Consider the following 25,074-nt stretch of genomic DNA (forward strand, 5'->3'; position numbering starts at 1 on the left):
ACTAAAAAACAGCGTATTCCAAACTGTGGGTCCTGACTTGTTTGTGGGGTGGGAAATCGCAACCAGGTCTGAAAAAAATAAATAGCATGTAAAAGACTACAGTGCAGTGTACATAGAAGGAAAAGTACTAGGTCAAAAAATTTTGTTGTAAATGTGTGTGTGTGTGTGTGTGTGTGCTGAGTCCTGATTTAAAGCACGCTGTTGTGGATTTGTGGACAAAAAAGCTTGCAAGCCCCTGAACTGGAAGGTGAGCTTCAAGAGCGCCTGGGCTTTGTTCTGTTTTAGCACAGTGCCTGGCATTTGTAAGCGTTTCACGGAGAGGCTGAATGAGTGAATGTCTAACACTATGCTGCCTTCAAGATTAGAGTCAGACATACAGGAAAGGAGTAAATGCAGGCTTTTCAATACTAGTATTAATCTGAACGTCAAAAATGTCGTGCTCAGTTCCATCTCTGTACCTGCACATTGTTGGCATATTTTAAAATGATGGATGGAAGGGAAACCTTAATTGCTGTCCCGGAGGATGGCATCTCTGCCTATAAGGGAAATTAGGTTAGAGGTGAAACACCATTTTAGAGAAAACATAGACAAGTCACCTTACAGGTCACCTGTACCAAGTGCCAAAGGAAGGGCAGGGCCACAAGCACTCTCTAGGGACGGCGAGCGTGCCCGTTTTAGTGCCAGCCGCTGTGGACACACGGCAAAACATGCTTTTTGGTAACAAAGACAGGACACGGGAGTGAATACTGACAGCCGGTCTGTGGTACAGACAAAACAGCGAAGATCGTACTGAAGCTCTACCTCAGAAAAGGACAGATGACGGCTGGTCTGGCAAAATAAATCCTGACTTAGCTGAGGCTTAAACTGGGCTTCGTAAGAGGGAAACTGCGCGATAGGCCAAGATTTGGGGAACGTATTTCAGGACGGTAGAGAAATAAGTAGCACTCTACGCCTCTTGAGGAAAGGCTTAACAGGTGAGGTGACCTTGAGTGGCTGCGCGTAGGTGTAAAAAAGTTCCGGGGAAGAGTTTAATGGTTCTGCCTCCGAGCGCCCAAGAGAGGAAAAAAAAAAACCACACAAAGAAAAACAACCCTGGTTTGGACACTACCTGTACTTGGTTTCCTTCGCGTCGTGGGACGCGGGTGGGGGTTGAAAGACAGAACCCAAGGGGCGGAGTCGACGCGCACGGATGGGCGGGACCCCGCGAGCCCTGCCTCTAGCTACTGGAGGCCGAGCAAAAGGGCGGGGCTTCCGGCGGCAGCGGCACTCGGGCGTCGGGTGACGCTAGGCGGACGAATAGTCACGTGACACGGAAGTGACTACGAACAGGAAGAGGACGAAAAAAATAACCGTCCGCGACGCCGAGCCGAACCGGACCAGCAGCCACCATGAACAGCAAAGGCAAGGACAGGGGGCGGCTGGGGCCGTCGCGGGGAATAGCGCTAGCCTGGAGCGAGCGGGCTCGGAGTCCAGGGTCGCCAGACGCCAAGCTTGGGGCGAGCTGCGCCTCGGTCCGGGGCCAGCTGTAGTTCCAGGGGTTGCGCCAGACGCCTTCGTCATCTCCGAACTACGGCTGCTCGCTCTTTCTCGGCCCTTTCCCCCTTAAACTCTGTGGCGCAGTTTGGAGCTGCGGGCTCGGGTGGAGGGGTGGGGGTGGGGGGAGAAAAGGCTTGTCATGATAGACATGTGCAGGAGCAAATGGGGAGCTAGAGCAGGGATTTGGGCAGGCCAATGGAGAGCCAGCGGAGGCGGGGCGCCGCGCTCCGGAACCAGAGGCTGGCGCCCGGGCTTAACTAGTGAGGTGCCGGCGCTGGTGGGCGGGCCAGGGGGGCCCAGAAGGGTCTCTTTCCCCTTCTCTCCGATGGCGGCCCGGAATTCTGCCGGTTCCTGTGATTGCACGAGTGTCTGGCAGAATATGAACCTCATTTGTTCCTCAGGACATTTACCTTCCCTCGGGTCTGAAGGTTCACTTTCACCACTCATTTTACTTGGAAGTCGACCTTGAGTAGGAATCGATGGGGTAAATAATCGTTAACCACCGTGACTCAACGAGGCCTTGGCTAGTAACAACCAGGCCTTTGGAGACCACCCAGAGCAGAGGCAGGATGTCCCGTTGGTACATTGTCAGGAACGGGTGCCCAGACTTGCCCTGCATTGTGGAAGAAACGGGCCCGACGAGACTTTCCCTTACACCAGTGTGCTAACGGGAAGAGCGCCTTTCCTGTCGAGTTAGAATCCAGTATCCTCGGGTATAGGCCAGGAAAAGAGTGCAAAGAGAATGCTTATTTTCTTGGTTCCAGAAATCAGGCCCTCCAGAGCAGTCAGCGAACACATCTCCTGCTGGTTTCGGCTAGGGTAACTACCCAGTATGCTCTGCCCCAGTTTGGTGGCTCAGAATGATAGGCAACATGCATTTCTCCCCTCCCCCCCTTGTCTTTCAGGTCAATATCCGACGCAGCCAACCTACCCTGTGCAGCCTCCTGGGAATCCAGTGTACCCTCAGACCTTGCATCTTCCTCAGGCTCCACCCTACACTGATGCCCCACCTGCCTACTCAGAGGTGCTTCCGGTTTTCTCGACTTGAACTGAATACTCTCGGATCACATTTTCAGGCCTGAGCTCCCCATAGTTATTTACTCTCCACAAACAGGAGGGAGTGCTCCCATGAATAATCCAAAACACCGTGTACTTCAGCAATTTCTGTTGGGGTTGGGAATGCACTATCTGATTATGCCTTTTGGCACAGGCTGAGGTTAAGAAGATGAGTGTGCGCTCCTTGAGCCTAACATTAGCTATAGCAGGAAGTGATCCAGCAGACTATTGAGTGGCAGTGGAAAGGCAGTTCGTGTAACTCAGAGCATAGTCTGCATAAGGAGAATTAAGAGATCTCAGATTGGAATGTCATGAAGTAACACATTGCCTTCTCTGCCTCTTGCAGCTCTATCGTCCGAGCTTCGTGCACCCAGGGGCTGCCACAGTCCCCACCATGTCGGCTGCATTTCCTGGCGCCTCCCTGTATCTTCCCATGGCCCAGTCTGTGGCTGTTGGACCATTAGGTTCCACAATCCCTATGGCATATTACCCAGTTGGTCCCATCTACCCACCTGGTTCAGCAGTGCTGGTGGAAGGAGGGTACGACGCAGGTGCCAGATTTGGAGCTGGGGCTACTGCTGGCAACATTCCCGTGAGTATGGCCTTATCAGAAAAACTCTGCTCTTGCTTATTTGAACTTGCTGGAAAGATTACACATTCATCCTTTCACCATGCCTGGGCAGTAGCTGTGGTACTGGCGTGAGCACTGATGCCCAGGAGTCAGGCAGAAAGCAGTTGAGGGCGCAGGAGAACTGTGGCAAGTCAGTAGCATCTGGCACATTCCCTGGGGTCTGAGTTAACTGGGTTCCTTGGTTTTCCTGTCTTAGGAGTCCTGCCCGCTGCCTTTTCAGTTCCATTCTGATACTCCTCTAGTAATACTCCTTATTCATTCCATAAGCATTGATCGAGTTTGCCATCCCCGTGGCATTCCATCAAGGAGCATGATGATGGAAAATCGAGAAAGCATAATCCCTATTAAGTAGCATTTAGAAGGATACTAGAGATTTTAGTTAGGTTTCCTGCTTAGCTCCCCCTCATGTAAGAATTAGAACCCACATGGCTCTTGCTAGGGCCAGCCACTCCCAGCCATATCCTGGAAATGAGGTGGGAATGCCTTTGGATGAGTGGTAGGCTCTCTTTCCTGTTTGTATCTTTGGATTCACAGTGACTACAGACCTGCTTTACAACCCAAATTGGTGGCAGAACTAGCTTTAAGATGTGATTGGTCAGCATGTTGGCATTTTCCTAACGGATCCTGTTTTCACCCGTGTTCACTTCTCTCGCCTCCGCTGCCCTGTGCCCAATCAACCTTTGTCTTTTCCTTTCAGCCACCACCCCCTGGATGCCCTCCCAATGCTGCTCAGCTTGCAGTCATGCAGGGAGCCAATGTCCTCGTAACTCAGCGGAAGGGAAACTTCTTCATGGGTGGCTCAGATGGTGGCTACACCATCTGGTGAAGAACGGAGGCCACCTCTGTGCCGAGAAAGACATCACATACCTTCAGCACTTCTCACAATGTAACTGCTTTAGTCATATTAACCTGAAGTTGCAGTTTAGACACATGTTGTTGGGGTGTCTTTCTGGTGCCCAAACTTTCAGGCACTTTTCAAACTTAATAAGGAACCAAGTAATGGTAGCAGTACCTCCTTAAAGCATTTTGAGGTAGGGGAGGCATCCATTCATAAAATGAATGTGGGTGAAGCAGCCCTAAGGATCTTCCTTGACTTCCTCTGGAGTAATACTGTACCATACTGGTCTTTGCTCTTAGTAATAAAACATCAAATTAGGTTTGGAGGGAACTTTGATCTTCCTAAGAATTAAAGTTGCCAAATTACTCTGATTGGTCTTTAATCTCCTTTAAGTCTTTGATTTCTATTACTTGTTACAAATGAAACATATTAGTTGTCTGCCTTTCCCTTTCCATCCTTTGCCCCATGTCCCAGCCTCAACCCTAGTCTTCCAGTTTCTTCCCACCAATCTCCATTGAATCAATGGTGCAGGACAGAAAGCCAGTCAAACTAACTTCCTTCTCTCCTTGCACTTCTCCCCACTTGCCATCTTTTAACTAGTCTTTCACAAGGATCCTCTGAAACCCCTTCTGTACCCCAAGCACGTACCCCATTACTTCTGGTTTTGTTTTGTTTTTTTTTTGCATCTCCTCAGGCAACAGGGGAGGGTGCCCCTCGGACCCTCCTCATAGGCTTTCTCTTCATCCGTGAACCAAACCCAAATTTGCTTTGGTGCCAGCAAAACTGAGAGCTCTATTCGAACAAAGGGTATCGATGCAAACTGTACTGTAAACAAGTTTGTTTAAAATGTGGGGGCAGGGAGGGGGGTGCATTTCAAAAGCCTGATTACGTTAAGAGCCAAATTAGGGGATGTTTTCCCATCCAAAAATTGGTCACCATGTATTGTCAGAGTATCGGACATAGGCACTCATAGCTCCCAAGAACTCCTAGGCTGGGTCAGTGGGGTCATGTTATGAATCCCTCACTACAAAATGACTTGAGTCCAGTGAAATCTCATTAGGGTTAAGAATATTTCAGGGATCCTTAATATTTTGATTTTGTTTTCTGAAATTGGATTTTATTTTATTTTATCTTATAATTTCAGTTCATCTAAATTTTGTGTTCTGTACATGTGATGTTTGACTGTACCATTGACTGTTATGGAAGTTCAGCGTTGTATGTCTCTCTCTACACTGTGGTGCACTTAACTTGTGGATTTTTTATACTAAAAATGTAGAATAAAGACTATTTTGAAGATTTGAATAAAGTGATGAAGTTGCATTACACCTCACTTCAAGGATTCTTTACTCAGCTTTGTTTTTAGGTTTCCTCTCCATAGATCCTCTATCCCACCTAGAATTCAAATAGGTGCTACTGTCATTCTGTTCTTGGTTTTTTAAATGAAGGCTTTGAAATAAACACAGGAGCGTAAGGCCAAGATTTGATTATTTTCATGAGTCCCATTATAGATGTTTTACTTCTCTTCATTTTACTTCCTAAGTGCTTTCAGATTTTGAAAAGCCTGTTACGCCAGGGATATTCAGATCATCAACTTACGGGGGCACTTGGGTGGCTTAGTCCTTTAAGCATCCCACTCTTGGTTTTGGCTTGGTTCATGATCTCATGGTTCTGGAGATGGAGCCCTGAGTCAGGAGCCACACAGCGAGAAGCCTGCATGGGATTCTTTCTCCTCACTCCCTTTCTCTCAGTTCCTCCCCCTCCTGCTTGTTCTCAAACTTAACAACAAAAACATAAATTTAGGAATAAGGGAAGGACTGATTCTCCTACCTTACTCTAGAACTGGACTTGAAGAAAATGTCTTTATTTTTTGGGAGAGAGTGCAAGTGAGCGAGGGGCAGAGAGAGAGAGAAGCGGGGCTAATGCGGGCTCATGTTTTACTGGAAGCGAGGCTCCTGCTCACCTGAAGCAGGCTTGAGCTCACCCGATGGGGGACTGGCACTCATGAACTGTGAGATCATGACCTGAGCCGAGGCGGATGCTTAACACCTAAGCCACCTAGGCACCCCTGAGGAAAATGTAGCGTTAACAGTTTTTGTCAAGTTCAGGGTGACCTTCAATTTTGCCAAGTTCTGGGTGGAGAAGTACTGAAAGCAGATTGTCAAGATTGATTCCTCAACTCCTGGATCTTACCTTGTGAGGAACAGAGCTTGGATCATGGAAGCAATACAATTAAGACTTCAGGGGCGCCTGTGTGGCTGAGTTAAGTGTCCAACTTCAGCTCAGGTCATGATCTCGTGGTTCATGGGTTTGAGCCCCACGTCTGGCTCTGTGCTAACGGCTCAGAGCCTGGAGTTGGCTTCAGATTCTGTGTCTCCCTCTCTCTCTGCCCCTTTCCTGCTCACACTCTGTCTCTCTCTTTCAAAAACAAACAAACAAACAAAAAGACTTCAAAGGAGATTTAGCTTAATTCCAAGCAAACTATCTGAGGAGCCAGGATTCCTACTGAAACACTATATTTAAAAAAATTTTTTTAATGTTTTCTTTTTTTTTTTAATATTTTTTAAAATTTATTTCTAGGAGACAGAGAGAGACAGCGTGAGCAGGGGAGGGTCAGAGAGAGAGGGAGACACAGACTCTGAAATAGGCTCCAGGCTGTGAGCTGGCAGCACAGAGCCCGACGTGGGGCTCGAACCCACGAACCGCGAGATCATGACCTAAGCGAAAGTCGGACGCTTAACCGACTAAGCCACCCAGGCGCCCCTGTTTTATTTATTTCTAAGAGAGAGAGAGGCAGCGTGAGCAGGGGAGGGTCAGAGAGAGAGAGGGAGATACAGAATCTGAAACAGGCTCCAGGCTCTGAGCTAGCTGTCAGCACAGAGCCTGATGCGGGGCTTGAGCCCACGAACTGTGAGAGCATGACCTGAGCCAAAGTTGGACGCCTAACCGACTGAGCCACCCAGGCGCCCCACACTGTATCTTTTAAACACCTCTAATTTTGGGACAGATCCAAGAGGCTTCTCTGGGCCTGATTCAAAGGACATTGGTGGGTAAAATGTTAGGGAGATTGGTTCTCTCTATGTATACATAGAACGTGTCTGGGAAACTGGCCCTTTCCAGGATGGAAGGCAAACCATCATCCTAGGGATGTTTCTAATGACACTTCTCTGGGACAAGCTTCCCATGACCACTTTTGTTTGAAACTCCTGAGATGGTTCTGGAACTTCTGAAACTTCCCTAGGGTTCTTAGCTTGGGAGAGAGCACATACAAAGGAGTTAAATAAGCAAAAGAAAAAGTCAAAAAACGTTTAAGCCTGGGGGCACCTGGGTGGCTCAGTTAAGTGTCAGATTTTGGCTCAGGTCATGATCTCGCGGTTCATGGGTTCAAGCCCCGCAGAGGGCTCTTTGCTGTCAGCACGGATCCTCTGTCTCCCTTTCTCTCTGGCCCTCCCCACTATCTCTCTCAAAAATAAATACACATTAAAAAAATTTAAGCCTGGATAAGTCAAAATATGAAGGTAGTTATTTCTGGCACAGGAGAATCGGAAATCTATTATCAATGAACCTTTTTAATTGTGATAATACCATCAGTGTAAAGTTGTTGGGGAATATGGAAAGGAAAAAGGCTCAGGAGATGTAGCACAATTCATCAGGAGGTGAGGTTTCCATAGTCTTCTGCCCCTGCTGGTCTGGCCTGTTACCCAGCACCTGGCAAGAGCTTGTTACCGACACGATCTCTGCTCAGGCTGTCAACTAGTTGACCAGGTAGGGGACAGAGGAGCAGCCAGCGACTGTTAACTCTCCTTCCCTTTGACCTTGAAAAACTGGAAGGTGACTGGACACAGACTCATGTTGTCTGGTATAGCTCCACCTTGCTGGGCAGCCACGGAAACCCACTATATTAGAAAGGACTGGCGAAAGACGTCGTAAGCAGTTTTCTCCTTGTCCCTCGTGTCGGTGATGCTGGCATTCGTTTGGGCCTGTGTCCTAGAAGGAGCTCAGGTTTGCCCCTACCGATCAGTGCTTCTCACTGGTTTCAGATAAAACTTTCACCTAATAAATTAAATAGTGTGTGAGCCCTGGAGCCTGGGTAAGCTCCCTGGGGCCCGGAAATCATTAGATGAAATATTCCTCCTTCTCCCTGCCCTTGGCTGAGTCACTCTCCATTTGGAGGATGGCACCGGGCTCGCCTTCTGCAGGTTCGTAGGTGACGTAGCTGCCTTTGTTCTTGTACAGGTAAAAGAAGATCAAGATCACGACTGAGAGCAGGGTGAGGAAGACCACGGTGATAACAACTTGGAAAGGAGAGGGAAAATGCAGAGGTGTTTCAGGATTGAGGTCTCAGTAATTCATGGGGCCCACTGAATTTGACGACTCCCTCACTATTTACAAGGACCCTCCCATTCGAGTTAACCAGTGTCCACTCTCAGATCCATGTTCCCCCACAAGTTCAACTTCCATAGTGCATGACCCCTGGAGTATCTTGGTGCTTAAGCTAAGGACACACGGCTTTTGATTTCTGACAAAACAACTCCCTCTCACCCAGTTCCTGATGATTATGATAGAAACAGGAAGGAGGGAAACAGGAAATAGCTTCTCCCAAGAGGAAGGCATTTTTAAATCCACAGCCTCCTGCAGGGATTGCTCTGATCCCTCCCATCCTCTTCCTCACCCACTTGACAAACCACATCCTCATCTCTGCCCACATACTGGAGCGCAGCGCCCGTACGTGCTTTCGTGCTATTTGTGGCCTCTTCCCACATCTACAGGCAGTGTCTCTGCCATGAAGTCTCTAACAGTCTCTTACAGCCTTGTGTGTATGTGCATAAAATAATCTACATGCCAAAACTAGTCCATTCCTGGATTTGGTCTCTAATCTGTGCTGTTTTCCTGCACAGGAAATACCCTAGCTCACCACACTGGGTGTCTGGTCTGTGGAGCAAGATAGCCCTTGAATTCAAAAGGTCTCTTGGATTTGGTTTAGGACTTTGTTACCTGCTATGAGTGCCGTGCTGGCCTCAGCTTCTGGGGACAGGGTTTCAGTGGCCTGCAGGATTGGGGTGGTCATCAGTTCTTCTGGAATATTTAGAAAAGTGAAAGAGGAAATGGGGTGAATTTTTTTGTTCTAAAACATAACGTTTGTCCTTCAAATTTTACTACCCTACCTCTACCCTAATAAAAACCTATCATTCAACTCCTATGGTAAATCTGTATGGAAAAACTTGGAGAAGAGAAGAGAAAATAAACTACCATCCAAAGCCAATGAACATTTTGATGGATTTCTCTCTGCCTAATATAGTGGTTAAGAGTATGGGCTCTAGAGCCTAAATGAGTAGCTTTGAAGCTGAGCTCTGTCCTTTACTGGCTGTGTTACCTTCAGAATATTACCTAATCCCCCCGGCCATGTGTGTCAGCTTCCTCATCTGCAAAATGGAGATAATAGTATCTACTTTATAGAGTTGTTGTGACAGGTAGTAAGTAACTCAATAAAGGTAAGTTATCGTGGGGCACCTGGGTGGCTTAGTTAAGTGTCTGACTTCGGCTCAGGTCATGCATGATCTCATAGTTCGTGAGTTCGAGCCCCGCACTGGGCTCTGTGCTGACAGTTCAGAGCCTGGATTCTGCTTTGGATTCTGTGTCTCCCTCTCACTCTGCCCATCCCTCGCTCGTTCTCGTTCTCTCTCTCATAAATAAGTAAACATTTAAAAAAAGGTAAGCTATTGTTAGGAATGCACAGTTTTACATAAATGAGATCAAATGATGAGTGTATATACATATATATTTATATTACATGGCACATGCATTTCTTCAATGTTCTTATAAAACTCTACATTGTAAACATTATTTTAAAATAATGAAACGAATGCTCCTCTTTTATTAAAACTCTTACCTACACTTCCAGAGTAGGTCCTGTAATTTAAAAAGTTTTGAAACAAGGCCTCTCTGAACGTAAAATATATCTCATACCTCCTCTTGCTATTGTTCTATCCATCCTTCAGAGCCTGAAAGTCCCATCCCTAAGGTCATTACCCAGGGTGGGAACACTCAAAACCAGAGGTCTCCAGAAGTCCCTTTGAAGTGCTTATTCGGGCAGTCAGGGAGCCCTTTTAGTTCTCTCCCGGTTAGCATTTTCATGGAGGAATGAGAAGAGGCACCAAGTTAAGGTAACTTCAGGACAGAGGTATGGGTGGGGGGGACCCACAGGGGACATTACTCAATAACAGCAGCACTCATTAACTGCCTACCCTTTGCCAGGTTCTGTGCTAGGCACACTGGAGACGTAATGGTGAGCAAAACGCTCTACTTTCACGGAGCTTACCCTCCACCATGCCACTGTTCACAGTTAATGACCATGATACATGAAACAGGAAATCGCCAGGCGCTCAGGACAGCATGTTTCAGAGGGGTTTGACCCAGTCTTCTAGCAGGCGCAGCCTCCATAGGAAGTAAGATTTGAGGTGGGAGCTGAAGCAGGGGTAGGAGTTTATAGGGGAAAAGGGACAAGAGGTGGGGCACATTGTAGGCAGAGAGAAGAACCTGGGTCAAAGCTCCGGCCCACAGGGCAAGAGCATGACTCCTGTCTAATGCCGGACGCCTGCAGATTTCCATCTAGGGCAAGTGAAATGAAGACACCAGTGGTGGGCCTGGGAGCAGTGCTGAGCAGGGCAGTGGTGGTGAGGGGTCTTTTTACACAGGCCAAGAAGAGGCCTGATGACCCCGGTCCTGCAACACAGCAGAGGTGGGCCGCCAACAGCACCTGCCCCCTGGAGGCCTGGCCAAGCCGTTCTCCGCTATTCTCTGTTCTTTCTTTCTTCTCCTCCTCCTTCTTTTTTTAATGTTTATTTTTGAGAGAGAGAGACAGTGTGAGCAGGGGAGGAGCAGAGAGAGGGAGACACAGAATCCGAAACAGGCTCCAGGCTCTAAGCTGTCAGCACAGAGCCCAACGTGGGGCTGGAGCCTACGGACTGTGAGATCATGACCTGAGCCGAAGTCGGACGCTCAACCGGCTGAGCCACCCAGGCGCCCCCTCTCTTTCATTTGGAGTGGATAGCTGAGCCACTCCATGGCCTTGGGCAAATGGTTACATCTCCCCATTCACTCTGCTCTAGTGTTGCTGATGGGGGGTGACATTAGCCAACTTTGCAAGGTGATGGTGAAGCCTAAAACAGAGCTCGGAAGCATCACTACTAATCAATATATTATTTAAGGTGACTATGTGCTCAGTGATTAAAAGCTGCTCTGGGTTGGAACCCTACAGCAACAAATTACTAGATGACTCTAAAGGAAGTTACTAAGTACTAAGTCTCTCTGAGCTTCAGTTTCTTGATTTGCAAAATGGGAGTGTTGTGGGCGGCTGGCGAGACGGCTTCAGATGATCCTTGCCTCCTGGTATTTACACCTTTGTGTAAGTCCCTCTCCCTGTGCCTGGGATAGACCCAGTGACTTCTAACAAACGGAATACAGCAGAAGTGATGGGATGTCATTTCTGACAGAGAGTTGCCCTGAACTTTACCTTCCTGGTCAGACTCCAACTGCTGCTTCTTAATACAGACACTTTCCTCCCCCAAACCTCCCAGGGCTGGGTGCACTCCTTTGCATTCCTTCTAGAATTCTGTACAGATGCTCTTAGGTTTGACTTTCTTTCTTTTCTTTTCCTTCCTCCCTCCCTCCCTCCCTCCCTTCCTTCCTTTCTTCCTTCCTTCCTTCCTTTCTTCTCCTCCTCCTTCTCCTCTCTTTCTCTCTTTCTTTTAAGTAGGGTTCAAGCGCAGCATAGAGCCCAGTATGGCGCTTGAACTCACAACCCTGAGATCAAGGCCTGAGCTAAGATTGAGTTGGACCCTGAATGACTGAGCCACCCAGGTGTCCCAGTTTTGTCTTTCCAAAGCATTAGAAAATGTAAGATATACAAAGCACTGAGAAGAATAGTTTATGTACAGAATCTTAAGTATAAAGATTAAGAGGATTCTCTTCAATCAACCAATAGCAATTTACTTTGCACCTACTGTGTGCCTGAGGCAGAGTCATAGATGCTGGGAAAGTGACAGTGATGAGGTCAACCAGGGACCAGACCATGGAGCTCAATCTCAGTGAGGGTTCAGAGGACAGATACATATGACTCCCTGGAAAGAGAATCTGGGATGGAAAATGATTCCTATTTGGGAAATTCTACAAATGATCCCAATTATGACAGCTGCTATTTCCTAAGTCCCTGCTTTGTGCTGGGTGCTTTATATACATACTTATTAATCCTTACAACCATCAACCACTTCCAAGTTTTTATTTGCTAATGTGGCCCCAGAGGCCCTGGGAGAGTTAAGTGACATGGGTCATATCACACACGAAGGAACAGTGGATGGAGCCAAGATCTGAATGCAGGACTACCCACTCCAATGCCCAAGCAAGGTATTTACACTCACCCTCCTACTACCGTCCTTTCCTCTTTTTTCCAATAGGGAACAAGAAGAAGAGATCATGAAAGATAACTATGAGGTAGCACAAGAAACTTTCCAGAAAGTTCAAGGGTTTCAAAGATATGGATAAAGGTGGAAGAAAAACCAGCCAACCAGAATCAACTACACACTGCTGTGCCACAAAGAGTGAGTCCTTAATGCAAACTGGCTCAAGGGCAACTAGTAAGCGGGGAAAGGTGTCAGGGTGATATGGATGCCATGTTGCTTCATATGCAACCTCCCTGACTGTAACGTTGGATGTGATCAGAGGAAAGCTTGCTATACCTAAAGGTCACATGCCAGCAATAGAGCTTCACAAACAGAAAATTCAACAGAAGTGTCTACCCTGGACGCCGTTCTTGGTCAGTTTCCATTTACGCTAAGCCATCTGGTGAGGCAGGAAGTACGAATGAAGGAGGTACAAAGAAATTTACCTCTCTACGAAGACAATGGATTAATGAAGAAGGCAGACTCTACATCAGAGTTTTACTTCTGAGGAAACTGGTCTCTTCTGGAACTGAAGGCTCTTGGGAATCTACTTCTAAAAGGAGGAAGCACACATCTCAGGAACAAAGGCTCATCCATTTTGTTGCATGGGTCAGAATTTCCTTCGTCTTTAGGGCTGAATAATAGGACAAAGGAAATTCTGACCTATGTTACAAAATGGATTCCACTTATACTAGGTACCTAGAACAGTCAAATTCATAGGGACGGGAAGTAGAATGGTAGTTGTCAGGATCTGGGCAGAGGAGAGACGGGGGATTGTTGTTTAATGGATACAGAGTGTCAGTTTGGGAAAACGAGAAATTTCTGGAGGTGGGTGGTGGTGATGGTTACACAACAATGTGAATGTACTTAATACACTTAATATTGTAAATTTTATGTTATGTATAATTTTACTATAATAAAAAAACCACTTTTCTTCATACAGTTTACATTCTGAGAAAGGGAAGATAGACAATAAACTAAATAAGTTAAAGATATACTCTATTAGATGATGATCAGTACTATGTAGGAAAAAAGAGCAGGAAGGAGGTTGGGGCTTGGCATGTGGATAAGGGTTGTCAGGGAGTCTCCCTGATGAAGTGACTGGAGTAAAGGCCTATAGATGGTGAGGAAGGCAGCCAGGCAGGGATCTGGGCAGAGGGACTGGCAAGTGTGAGGTGGGGCTATCCACAATACTGGAAAGCCCTGGGGTGGCTGAACGTTTGGCATGCCTATGGCACAGCACAGAGGTCTCTGAACGGAGCAAGGGAAAGCAAGAGGAGATGGAATTGAGGCGGCTGTATACCAGGGGAGTGGTGGGCCATGGAAGGGCTTTGGCTTTTCCAGTGAAATGAGAACCTTTTAGAGGTTTTTGAAGCAGGGACTGGATTTATATCTCAAAACAGTGCAGTCTCCGTTGTGCATTAGACTCTCTGAGAGATCTGTTAAAATGTAGATTCTGATTTAGTGGGTCTGGGGTGGGGGGCCTGAAAGTCCAAAGACCACACCTTTTTTGTTTGTTTCTGAAAAAGAGCAAGAAGTGGGGAGAGGCAGAGAGAGGATGAAACAGAGGATCTGCGGTGGGCTGTGCACTGACAGCACAGAGCCTGACTTCTGGGGGCTCGAACGCATGAACTGAGCTCACGAACCGCGAGATCATGACCTGAGCCAGTCCATCGCTTAACCAACTGAGCCACCCAGGTGCCCCCAATGACCACACTTTTGAGACAATGAGAGACCACCATGTTGTAAGGAAGCCCAATGCAGCCCACCAGATGAGGCTCCATGTGGGAAAACTGAGCCACCCTACGCTCAGGTCACAGCCAGTAGCAGCTGCTAGATGTGTGAGAGAAGCCCATCTTGGACCTTCCAGCCCAGCGGACCTTCCAGTGAATTGAAGCTGTAGGAGTGGGCACAGGTGAAACCAGTGGAAGTGTGCCAGGCAACCCACAGAATTGTAAGAAGTAATAAATTGCTATTGTTGTAAGCCACTGATTGTTGGTGTGTGATGCAGCAATAGGTCACTGAAACAGAAACTGATTTTCTTCTAAAGCCCCAATGCGGGGCTTGAATCCATGACCCTGAGATCAAGGCTTGAGCTGAGATCAAGAGTTGAATGCTTAACCAACTGAAACCCCCAGGTGCCCCAAAACAGAAACTGATTTTAAATGCTCCCTTTGACTGCAGTGTGGGCAAGCGGCTGTGGGAAGATAAGATGGGGTAAAAGCAGGTTGTTGTACCCTCCCCAAGGCCACAGCTGCATCCACCCGAAGGGGGAGCCTTTTTCTACTGGCTCAAAAGCACTGACTGGGTCTAGCAGCAGCCCAGTGAGAAAGTGGTGGGATTCCAGCAAGGGTGACAGCAAAGTCTGAGGACTAACTAGAGGGAGGGCGGGCACGGGATCACCAGAGATGGAGGGCCTACAGGAGGAACAGATTTGGAAGGGAAGATCAGAGTTCAATTCTGTACATGACTGCTTATTAAGTATCCAAGTGCAGGTGTTAAGACTGGAATTTTGGAAAGAGGTCTGGACTAGAGGTTTAAAAAGTCTGCATACTGAAGCCCATGAGAGTGTGTGAGATCACCAAGGGAATAAGTGCTGACAAAGAGGCCCAAGGACTGAGCCCAGAAAGGAAAGAGCAAAGGAAACTGAGGAGTAACAGCCAAACAGGTCAAGCACTAGCACTACTGGGTTTGATCATGCAGGGCTCACGAACGACCTGGACAACACAAGCTTTGGTGAAATCCTGCATCAAAGGCCCTGGTTTACAGTGGATTCAAGAAAAAAAAAAAATGGAAGGGAAGGAACTGGGAGCAGAATGTAGATAAACTCTTTTTCCTATAAATACGAGCAGAGCAATGGGGCGGTAGTTGGAGAGGGATGGGAGCTCAAGGTTTCTGTTTATTTTTTTAAGGATGGGAGAAATGACAGCATGTTTATTTATGGATAGGAATAACTCAGATGAGAGGGAACAGCTGGTGATACGTGAGGGAGGAGAGTGGCTCCAACCGCGTCCTTGACAGGGTCGGGACCCGTGCACAGACAGAGAGGCTGGGGGCAGGCGGAGCAGAGATCCGGCGTTACTGACATGCAGGGGCAGGCGGCAGGTGTGTGGGGGTGGTGGGAGCCTCTGGCAGTTCCTTCTGAAAAGTTTAATTTGCTCAGGAAAACAGAATGCAAGGTCATCAACTGAGAGTGAGGATGGGGATTGGAGTTTAAGGAGAGTTGAAGGTGCGGTAGGAGTAAATAGCATCTTAACACGGAACACCTGAGCACCGGTAAGGCTGTTAACGTCCTGTGGAGTAATACAGGCGGCTGCAAGGCCTACGTGGAGAACTGACTGAACATCAAGGAATGAAGTGGCCCACGTGGAACCACAGGTTCTTCCGCTGGGATCTGACCTTAGTTCCTTTGGAATTGATATTGTGATGTCAAACCGTGCCGGGACTAATTTAAGGTCTTTCTGTAATTCACAATAAAGATATTAGGTCAATAAGACAGGTGTAAGAGCAGTTCAATATCATTTTTCCCTTCTGATAATAACTCTGCCTGTTTTGCTTTTTTGCTTGCCTTTTCACATACTGCTTGTTCAATCCTTTGCAAGATCTTTGTTTCGGTGCTCTGCTCTATTGGTGCCTTCCATGCGAGCTTAAGGGCTCAGGGCCCTCTGGGTAAAGGCAGACTCCTGCTGGCCCAGGAAAGGTTCCATGAATTTGTGCAAGTCGCCATGCAAGCGGGGGCACAAGTTAACTGATAAACAGAGAGATTTCAAAGGAGTGGAGAAATGGGCCAAATTGAACAAGATGGGAATTCGACAGACTCCTTGGTCTTAGGTGCAGCAAACCAGTTAGTCATAAAGAAAGCAGGGGACGCCACGGTTTAGCAGCACCGTATATGGAGACTTACAGTGAGATCAGTAGAAAGCAACTGGTACTGGAAGATACAGCCCAAAATGGCAACCAGAGTGACAGCTAGGTGGTGAAACTCTGGATGATTTTTAATTTCTTCTACATGCTTTCCTTTGTCTTTAAATCGCTTACGATGGTAACTGCAGTTGATCCTTGAACAAGGCAGAGGTGAACTGTGTGGGTCTACTTTTCAGGAGGATTCCCCCCCAAAATACCATATAATCCTGTAAACATATTTTGTCTTATGATTTTCTTAATAACATTTTCTTTTCTCTAACTTACTTTATTGTAAGAATACAGTGTATAGTACGTACAACATACAAAGTTTGTGTGAATCGACTGTTACTGGTAAGGCTTTTTGCCAACAGTAGGCTATTAGTAATTAAGTTTGGGGGGAGTCAAACGTCATATATGGATTTTTGACTGTGTAGAGGGTGGTATCTCTAATCCTCATGTTGTTCAAGGGTCATGTTTTCTTTTATAATCGTAAAAAAAATTTAGGGGCACCTGGATGGCTCAGTTGGTTAAATGTGTGGCTTCAGCCCTGGTCATGATCTCATGGTTTGTGAGTTTGAGCCCCGCATTGGGCTCTCTGCTGTCAGCACAGAGTCTGCTTCGGATCCTGTCCCCCTCTGTCTCTCTGCCCCTTCCCTGCTCACGTATTTTCTCTCTCTCAAAAAACAATTTTTAAAAATTAATTAATTAAAAAAATAAATTTAAAACTTGCTGTCAACTTAGGCCCCGTTAATATACCTATGGTCTCTAATAATGGAGGCAACAATGTGGGCCTACTTTGTGTTACTCCAAGACTGCAGAGCTGCGTCAGGGTGTGACAATTTTGTGGTGAGTACCCAACATAATGAAAGGCTTGGAAATGCTATCAGATAAGGAGAGCTTGCAAGACAAAGTCCAGAGAGAAAACTTAGGGAGCGCCTGGAATTTGAATGCTATCTTCAAATATGCCTATGGATGACCTGTGCAAGAGGACCACTGGCGGAAACTAATGAGAGAGAGAGGTCTCCTCCCAGAGAAGGAGGTGCAAAAAGGGGTCTAATGCTTCATGGGGTGGAGAGAGAATTCTAGTACAGAATGAGTAGTTCAACTAGCTGACCTTCAGGAACTTTCTCAGCCTTAATTTTGGAATTAAAAAAAATTTTTTTAAATGTTTATTTATTTTTGAGAGAGAGAGACAGAGCACGAGTAGGGGAGGGGCAGAGAGAGAGGGACACACAGAATCTGAAGCAGGCTCCAGGCTCTGAGCTGTCAGCACGAGCCCGACACGGGGCTTGAACCCACAAACCACGCGATCGTGACCTGAGCTGAAGTCGGATGCTTAACTGACTGAGCCACCCAGGCACCCCAATTTTGGAATTCTTTTATAAAGTAAAAGTGTTCTTTTAGAATTCTCTTCAAAATCAAATTTCTGAACTGGCGAAATCTCAGTGAGGTTTGTGGGTTAGTTATCAGGATTATATCAATGTTAATTTGTTGGTTTTCACAAAGTGCCCTGGTCATGTAAGATACTGACATTAGGAAAACTGGCTGAAGGGTATATGGGGACTGTCTCTACTATTTTGCAACTTTTCTACAAATCTAAATTCCTCCAAGATAAAATGTTTTTTGTTTTTTTTTAAATTAAATTTTGAACATTTAAAAGAGTTTTTTCAGACTAAAGGTCATGAGGTGTCCTAGGTGCTAATGAGCTAGGGTCTTCAGGCTTCAAGTGTCAGAACCATAATCTGTGGGGGCGCCTGGCTGGCTCAACAGGTAGTGCATGCGGCTCTTTTTTTTTTTCTAGGAGAGAGAGAGAGAGAGAGAGAAACAGCATGAGCAGGGGAGGGTCAGAGAGAGACGGAGTCACAGACTGAAACAGGATCCAGGCTCTGAGCTGGCAGTCAGCACAGAGCCTGACGCAGGGCTCGAACCCACGAACCGCGAGATCATGACCTAAGCGAAAGTCAGACGCTTAACCGACTAAGCCACCCAGGCACCCCAGTGCATGCGGCTCTTAACCTCAGGGTTGTGAGAGAGACAGAAAACAAGTGGGGGAGGGGCAGAGAGAGAGGGACAGAGAATTCCAAACAGGGTCCACCCTGTCACTACAGAGCCCAAAGACAACGTAGGGCTCCATCTCACAAACCTCGAGATCATGACCTAAGCCCAAGTCCGAGAGTCAGATGCTTAACCCAGTGAGCCACTCAGGTGCCCCTTAATCTCAGGGTTGTGAGTTCAAGCCCCATGTTGGGCATGGAGCCTACTTAAAATTAAAAAAGAAAAAGGAACTATAATCTATACTTGCAATTTTTAGTTTATAAAACATACATTATTTTATCTCCACCCCACGGTGGTGATGTAAGCAGGTTGGTATTATCATTACGTACGAGCTGAGCAAACTGCATCAATCAGCAGTTTACTCAGCAGTTGGCTGAGCTGGGCTTCAAATCCATCTCCTCATCCCAAGGTTCTTTCCACCACACAGTACCAACTCTCCAGGGTAAGGAAACATCTCTGCTCTGCTCCCAGCTAACCATTTTGTGTATGTGTCCACTGGTTATGGGTTCCCTGAGTTTTCCTGCAGAATGGAAAGGGTGTTCACTGTAGCACTGTTTGCAAGAGCTGACACATATCTGAATGCCTATCAGCAGAGGAATGATTAAATAAATTACAGGCCATTCGTTCTGGAAACACTATATAGTTGTTAAAAGGAATGTGGTAGATCTGCAATTACTGGGACAGAATATACAGTTAGATGAAAAAAGCAAATTGCTAGGTCAGTCATGTGTAATACAATTACATGTTTGAAAAAAGTAATTAAAATGAAACTATAAACATACACACACAAATATATATATATATATATCCGTATATAGATAGAAAAGGCCTAGAAAGTTATTCCTTAAGTGGCAAGTAATAGCTTTTTTTAAATAATAATTTTTAAAAATGTTCATTCATTTATTTAGAGAGAGAGAGAGAGAGCAAGTAGCGTAGGGGCAGAGAGAGAGGGGGGGGAGAGAGAGAATCCCAAGCAGGCTCTGTGCTGTTGGTGGGATGTGGGGCTCCATCCCACGAACTGTGAGACCATGACCTGAGCCGAAGCCAAGAGGTGGACGCTTACCCGACTGAGCCACCCAGGCGTCTTCACATGTAACAGCTTTTTAATGAAAAAATAAACAACACAGGGGCATCTGGGTGGCTCAGTCAGGTAAGAGTCTGACTCTGGCTCACGTCATGTTCTCATGGTTTGTGGGTTTGAGCCCCGGTCAGGCTCTGTGCTGACAGCTCGGAACCTGGAGCCTGCTTCGGATTCTGTGTCTCCCTCTCTCTGCCCCTCCCCTGCTTGTGCTCCGTCTCTCTCTGTCTCTCAAAACTGAACAAACGTTTAAAAAAATTAAACAACCAACTAAAGAAACAACAACCAAGTAAACTTAAGTTCAGGAAGCCTGGCATAAAAGGGGGTAAATGGCTTATCATTTTCCCCCCATTTTCTCCTGTTGCTACCCCATTTCTCTCCTGCACCCTGTCCAAATAGAGAAACAATAATGTTACTCTCTTCTTTCCCTTTTCAGACATGGAAGGACGGTAACACCATTTTTCTTTCAGGTGGGAGGTGTGGGGTGCGGGACCACAATGAGATTTGAGGCGCCACCCAAATCCTAAACAATAGCAAATGAACTTCAAGATCTATTTTCCCTACTTACCCTTTTTCTGGTTCTTGTTAACCCAGATACCTGTTGGCTTCTTTGTGACCCCTGTTTCCAAGCAAAATCTCTTATCACTGAGGCATCAGATCCTTTGCCTCCTGAGTCTGCCAACCTACTTATTTGCTCTAGACTTGCCCAACAAAGGGCGGCTCCCCCAATTCTCCTTTCCATGGGAACCCGCCCTGGAATTCGGCTCCCTTTCTCCTTCCTTCTCTTTCATGTGCCCGGGCCAGTGGGGTGGAGTGAGACTCTGAGAGTGGTGTACCATGGCAGAAAGCACACAGGCTTTAGAGTAAACCAGACTTGGCACAAAAATCTTGCCTCGGCCTCTATTAGGCACATGACCGTGGGAGAATTTAATTGCTGAACGTTTCTTAATTGCCCTGAATGTCAGTTTTGACTTCTGTAAAAGGAGAATAAAACCCGTTCACAGGGCTGTGATAAGGAATAAGCAAGATGAAAAATGCGGAGGGTCTAATTCTGAGTGAAGACAACATAGGACGTGGCTGTGTAATTAGGTGGCAAAAGAGACGGGCTTTACCTGGCGAGGGGCAGGGGGCGGCAGAGCCCACAATGCCAAATTCCACTCCATCCTGCTTCCTATAGGGCGGCCTATGTGCTGGGCACAGCAGGCACACCTAGGGTCCACAGTACTTTAGGAACCCGTGAAAGCGTTTTCTGAGGATTCTAATTGTAATGACTTTAATTTCTTTTCAAATCAGAAGAAAAAAATGGAATGTCAGGTCAAGGAAACTGTCATATTGTTATATCAATCAATTAGTAGTTATAAATATAAAATAATGGTTTCATTATATTAATATTATATTCTTTGTGCCAACATGGTCGTAAAGTATAATTTTTCAATTCACAATAATCACACCTTGGATATCGTATTGCTGGCTATGATACTGCCACTATGCAAGCTTAAAAAATACATTTATATATAAATATAAATACATATATATATATATATATTTTCTTTTATGGAGGAATGGACTCAGAAAGGCAAAAGTACCAAGGGCCCATGAAAGCCATAAGGGGCCCTCACTTTTAACACTCCCAAAGGATCTCCTTTAGGAGGTCTTTATAGACTGGGGAAAAGGGATGTGAGGTGGCATAGGTGGGGAGCTGGGGAAGACACATGCTAGACTCAATGATCCCATCCTTCAAAGTACAAGCCCTGTCAAGGAACTTATGTTTGCTGAACCCTGTGGGTGGGGGACTGTATGATATGTCCCAAAATACCACTTCATTCATCTCATTCGTTGGGTCAAGGATATAAACATAAAACTCAACACAACAGCAAAACTAGCCAATTAAAAAATAGGCAAGGACTTGGGATGTGTGGATGGCTCAGTCAGTTAAGCATCCAACTTCAGTTCAGGTCATGATCTCGCAGTCTGTGAGTTCTAGCCCCGCGTCAGGCTCTGTGCTGACAGCTCAGAGCCTAGAGCCTGCTTCAGATTCTGTGTCTCTCTCTCTCTCTCTGCCCCTCTCCTGCTCGCACTCTGTTTCTCTCTCTCAAAAATAAAATAAACGTTAAAAAACATTTAAAAAAATGGGCAAGGAGTTGAATAGACATATCTGTAAAGGAGATATGCAAAAAAAAAAAAAAGAGGAAGATATGCAGATGGCACATGAAAAGATGCTCAGCATCACTAATCATTAGGAGATGTAAATTAAGACCACAAAGAGATAGCACCTCACACCCATTTGGATGGCTACTAACAAAAAAAAAAAAAAAAAAAAGAAAGAGAAAAGAAAAGAACGAGTGCTGTTAAGGATGCAAATAGGGGCACCTGGGTGGCTCAGGTAGTTAAGCATCAGACTTCAGCCCGGGTCATGATCTTGTGGTTCATGAGTTTGAGCCCTGCGTTGAGTTCTGTGCTGACAGCTCAGAGTCTGGAGCCTGCTTCAGATTCTGTGTGTCCCTCTCTCTCTGCCCCTCCCTCACTCACACACTGTCTCTCTTTCTCAAAAATAAATAAACATTAAAAATTTAAAAAAAAAGGATGCAGATAAATTGGAATCTTTGTTCATTGCTGGTGGGAGTGAAAATGGTGCAGCTGCTATGGTAAACTTTTTGGCAGTTCCCAAAAAATTAAATAGAATCACCACATGATCCGGCAATTCCACTACTGGGAATATACCCAAAAGAACTGAAAGCAGGTACTCAAGAAGTTATTCATATTCATAGCAGCCTTATTCACAATAGCCAAAAGGTGAGAGCAATCTATTGATGGGTGAATGGATACAGAAAATGATGTGTCACATATATATACATATATGTATATAATGATGTATGTGTGATATCATTCAGCCTCAAAAAGGAAAGAGATTCTGACACATGATCCAATGTGGATGAACCCTAGAGATGTTAAGTGAAAACAGCCAGACAGAAAAGGACAAATATTGTGTGATTCCACTTATATGAGGCACCTAGTCAAATTTATACAGATAGGAAGTATATTGCCGGTCATTAAGAGCTGGAGGGTGGGATCCCTCCTACACTGTTGGTGGGAATGTTAACTGGTGCAGCCCCTCTGGAAGACAGTATGGAGGTTCCTCAAAAAACTAACAATAGAACTTCCCTATGACCCAGCAATAGCACTGCTAGGAATTTACCCACGGGATACAGAAATGCTGAGGCATANTGGAGGGTGGGGCAATGGGGGGTTGTTGTTTAATCCATACACAGTTTCAGTGCGGAGATGGGCGGTAATGATTGCACAACAGTGTGAATGTTCATCAGTATTTAACACCACTGAGCTACCAACACATAGCTAAAATCATAATATTTATAATATGTATATTTTACCACAAATAGAAAGAGAGAAAGAAAAGGATTTGCCTAAATCCTAATTCCTGGGTTAGCTGCCCAAACATCACCGCTTTTCCCTACAGGTAGGTTTATTCTTGAGGTCCTCTGCCCTCTCCTCCAGGACACATATGGTCTCTGTGGATTCACACATGGCACTAACCTGATCTAGAACACCCCTGCACCCCTCCCCTCCTGATGTGCACACACCTCATCTATTCTTCAAGCTCCAGCCCATTCCGTGCTCATGAAGCCTTTGCTGACCAATCTAGGCTTCTAGCCACTTCTCCCTTTCCTCAGCTCTCACCGGACAATGTACATTCTGAAAAGCGTGCATCACCAGTTACAGAGGACACTGTCTTAGATTTCCCTGGGGTTGTCACTCACCCGTTTCCACATCAGTATAGTAGATAATGCCTGTTCTAATGACAAATGAGGCTGTGTCCACGAAGACAAAGGTGTGTAGACCAACCAAGGTGTTTTTCCTCCCCTCCCCTAACTGGTACACAACGGAAACAATCCATGACTATCTGATTGTTTGTCTGGCTCAGCTTGATTACTGAACAAAAGGCGGGAATCTGTTCTCAGAGGAAGGAGAGATCGATTCCTGCCTGAGCACAGCTCCAGGAAACGATGGGTTTTGATGCTGGAATGTAGCATCAGAGGAGTGGAGTGAAAACGTGGGCAGGGGCACCTGCGTGGCTTAGTCGGTGAAGCGTCCCACTTCGGCTCAGGTCATGATTTCACCATCCGTGAGTCTGAGCCCCAAATGGGGCTCTATGCTAACAGTGCAGAGCCTGCTTGCACTGTCTCCCTCTCTCTGCTCCTCCCCCGTTCTCTCTCTCAAAAATAAACAAACATTAAAAAAAAAAAAAAGGCAGGCAGAATTCCTTTCCAGGAAAACGCTGGCCTCTAACAAGCACTTGTTTGTTACCAATGTTACCGAGTCCTTACTAGATATGAGACACTGGTGCTGGGTGTTTTATATGGGCTATTTCAGAATAGCCTCATAAGATAGGCACTATTTCCCTCATTTTACAGATGAGAAAACTGGAACTCTGAGGGTAGATCACTCATCCAAGGTCACAAACTTTTAAGTGGCAGTGTCGGCAACCAGCCCAAGTCCATGTGATTTCAGATTACTCAAACTGCACCAAAGTAAGCACTCTGGTTGCCCTCTGGGCCTTCCAGGACCTTTTGAGGTGAGCCCGGGGGATCTGGGCTGAGGCCTCAGGGAATTCCAGGCCTGGGCTGGGGGAATGGCGATTGCGTCTCTAATGAATACTCTCATTAGTATTGGGAAAGGCCTTCACCTACCTTCTGGAGAAGGCGTGGTTAGCAGGCTAGCCATTGCAGCAAGTGGAGAGACAGCAGATCTGTGGGCAGAAGGACAAACACAGGCATGAGGTGGAGGGGCCTCTACCTGGGGCTGGAGAGCCTTTGGGGCCACGTTTTTGTGGGTCCCTTCCCTCCTGGGGCTAGTCCTAAACCCTTCTCTTTGAGTTTCCCTGAGTATCTCTTCAGGCTGCAGGTGCCAAGAGCAGAGCCGAGACCTTTGGGACCTGGTGTACGCTGACTCTGAAAGTACCACCCCGAGATCCTTTCACCGGGCCACCACATTTACCTAAGGGATCTCTCCCGGCCTGAGAAAGTTAGGCGACAGTATGCAAATTAGCAGCGCACCCAGTTTCATCAAGCCTCGGGCACAGGTACTCTGAGCTCCCCGAGCCTGGAGCCTGCGCTCAGCCGTCCACTAGGGGTCAGGAGAGGGCCCGGAGGGCACGACGCACCGGCTCCCGGGCCCGCGTGGGGGGGGTGGGGGGCGGGCGNAAAGAGGAGAGAAACCGCCCTCTGCAGGTTCCCTCTGCCCGCCCGGCCGCCTCTGCTCCCCCGGGAGGAAAGGCTGCTTTTCCTCGTCCGATTGTCACTTTACTCTCCATCCGGAGCCGCTTCCTCCCTCGCCCCGAAGCTCCAGACGGCGTGGGGTCGGAACTGGGATAACTGGGATCTGTCCGCTTTCCCCCGATCGACGTAATTTGAACTCCCAGCAAATGCGGAAAGTTACATTTACTTGCGTTTGCATATCATTTACGTAAAAAGGTCCGTGTCCAGAAGCCTGGAGCTTCCCGCGGCCGAGAAGCAGAGAGGCTCCG

At 46.7% G+C, this 25,074-nt stretch overlaps 2 protein-coding genes across 3 annotated transcripts; one reads left to right on the plus strand and one right to left on the minus strand.

The window, feature by feature from the left end:
* The first annotated feature begins 1,292 nt into the window (after positions 1–1,292).
* DAZAP2 (DAZ associated protein 2) lies at positions 1,293–5,391 on the plus strand. Of its 2 annotated transcripts, none has more exons than XM_077753405.1 (4): positions 1,293–1,401; positions 2,442–2,560; positions 2,939–3,107; positions 3,921–5,391. In XM_077753405.1, the coding sequence occupies exons 1-4, from the start codon at positions 1,389–1,391 to the stop codon at positions 4,241–4,243; spliced, it is 624 nt and encodes a 207-aa protein (XP_077609531.1). In that variant the 5' UTR covers positions 1,293–1,388; the 3' UTR covers positions 4,244–5,391. The 2 variants fall into 2 exon arrangements, with proteins under 2 accessions (XP_077609531.1, XP_077609530.1); XM_077753404.1 differs by having other exon boundaries at positions 2,939–3,184; positions 3,921–4,132.
* A 2,216-nt stretch (positions 5,392–7,607) lies between these two features.
* On the minus strand, positions 7,608–24,298 carry SMAGP (small cell adhesion glycoprotein). Its single transcript, XM_077753406.1, has 3 exons — positions 24,239–24,298; positions 9,054–9,134; positions 7,608–8,353 (listed from the first exon to the last, which is right to left on the minus strand). Exons 1-3 carry the CDS (start codon positions 24,270–24,272, stop codon positions 8,175–8,177), a joined length of 294 nt encoding a protein of 97 aa, XP_077609532.1. The 5' UTR covers positions 24,273–24,298; the 3' UTR covers positions 7,608–8,174.
* Positions 24,299–25,074: the final 776 nt, after the last annotated feature.

The sequence above is a fragment of the Crocuta crocuta genome, unplaced genomic scaffold (assembly GCF_008692635.1).
Source record: "Crocuta crocuta isolate KB4526 unplaced genomic scaffold, BGI_CrCroc_1.0 scaffold30, whole genome shotgun sequence".
NCBI lineage: Eukaryota > Metazoa > Chordata > Mammalia > Carnivora > Hyaenidae > Crocuta > Crocuta crocuta.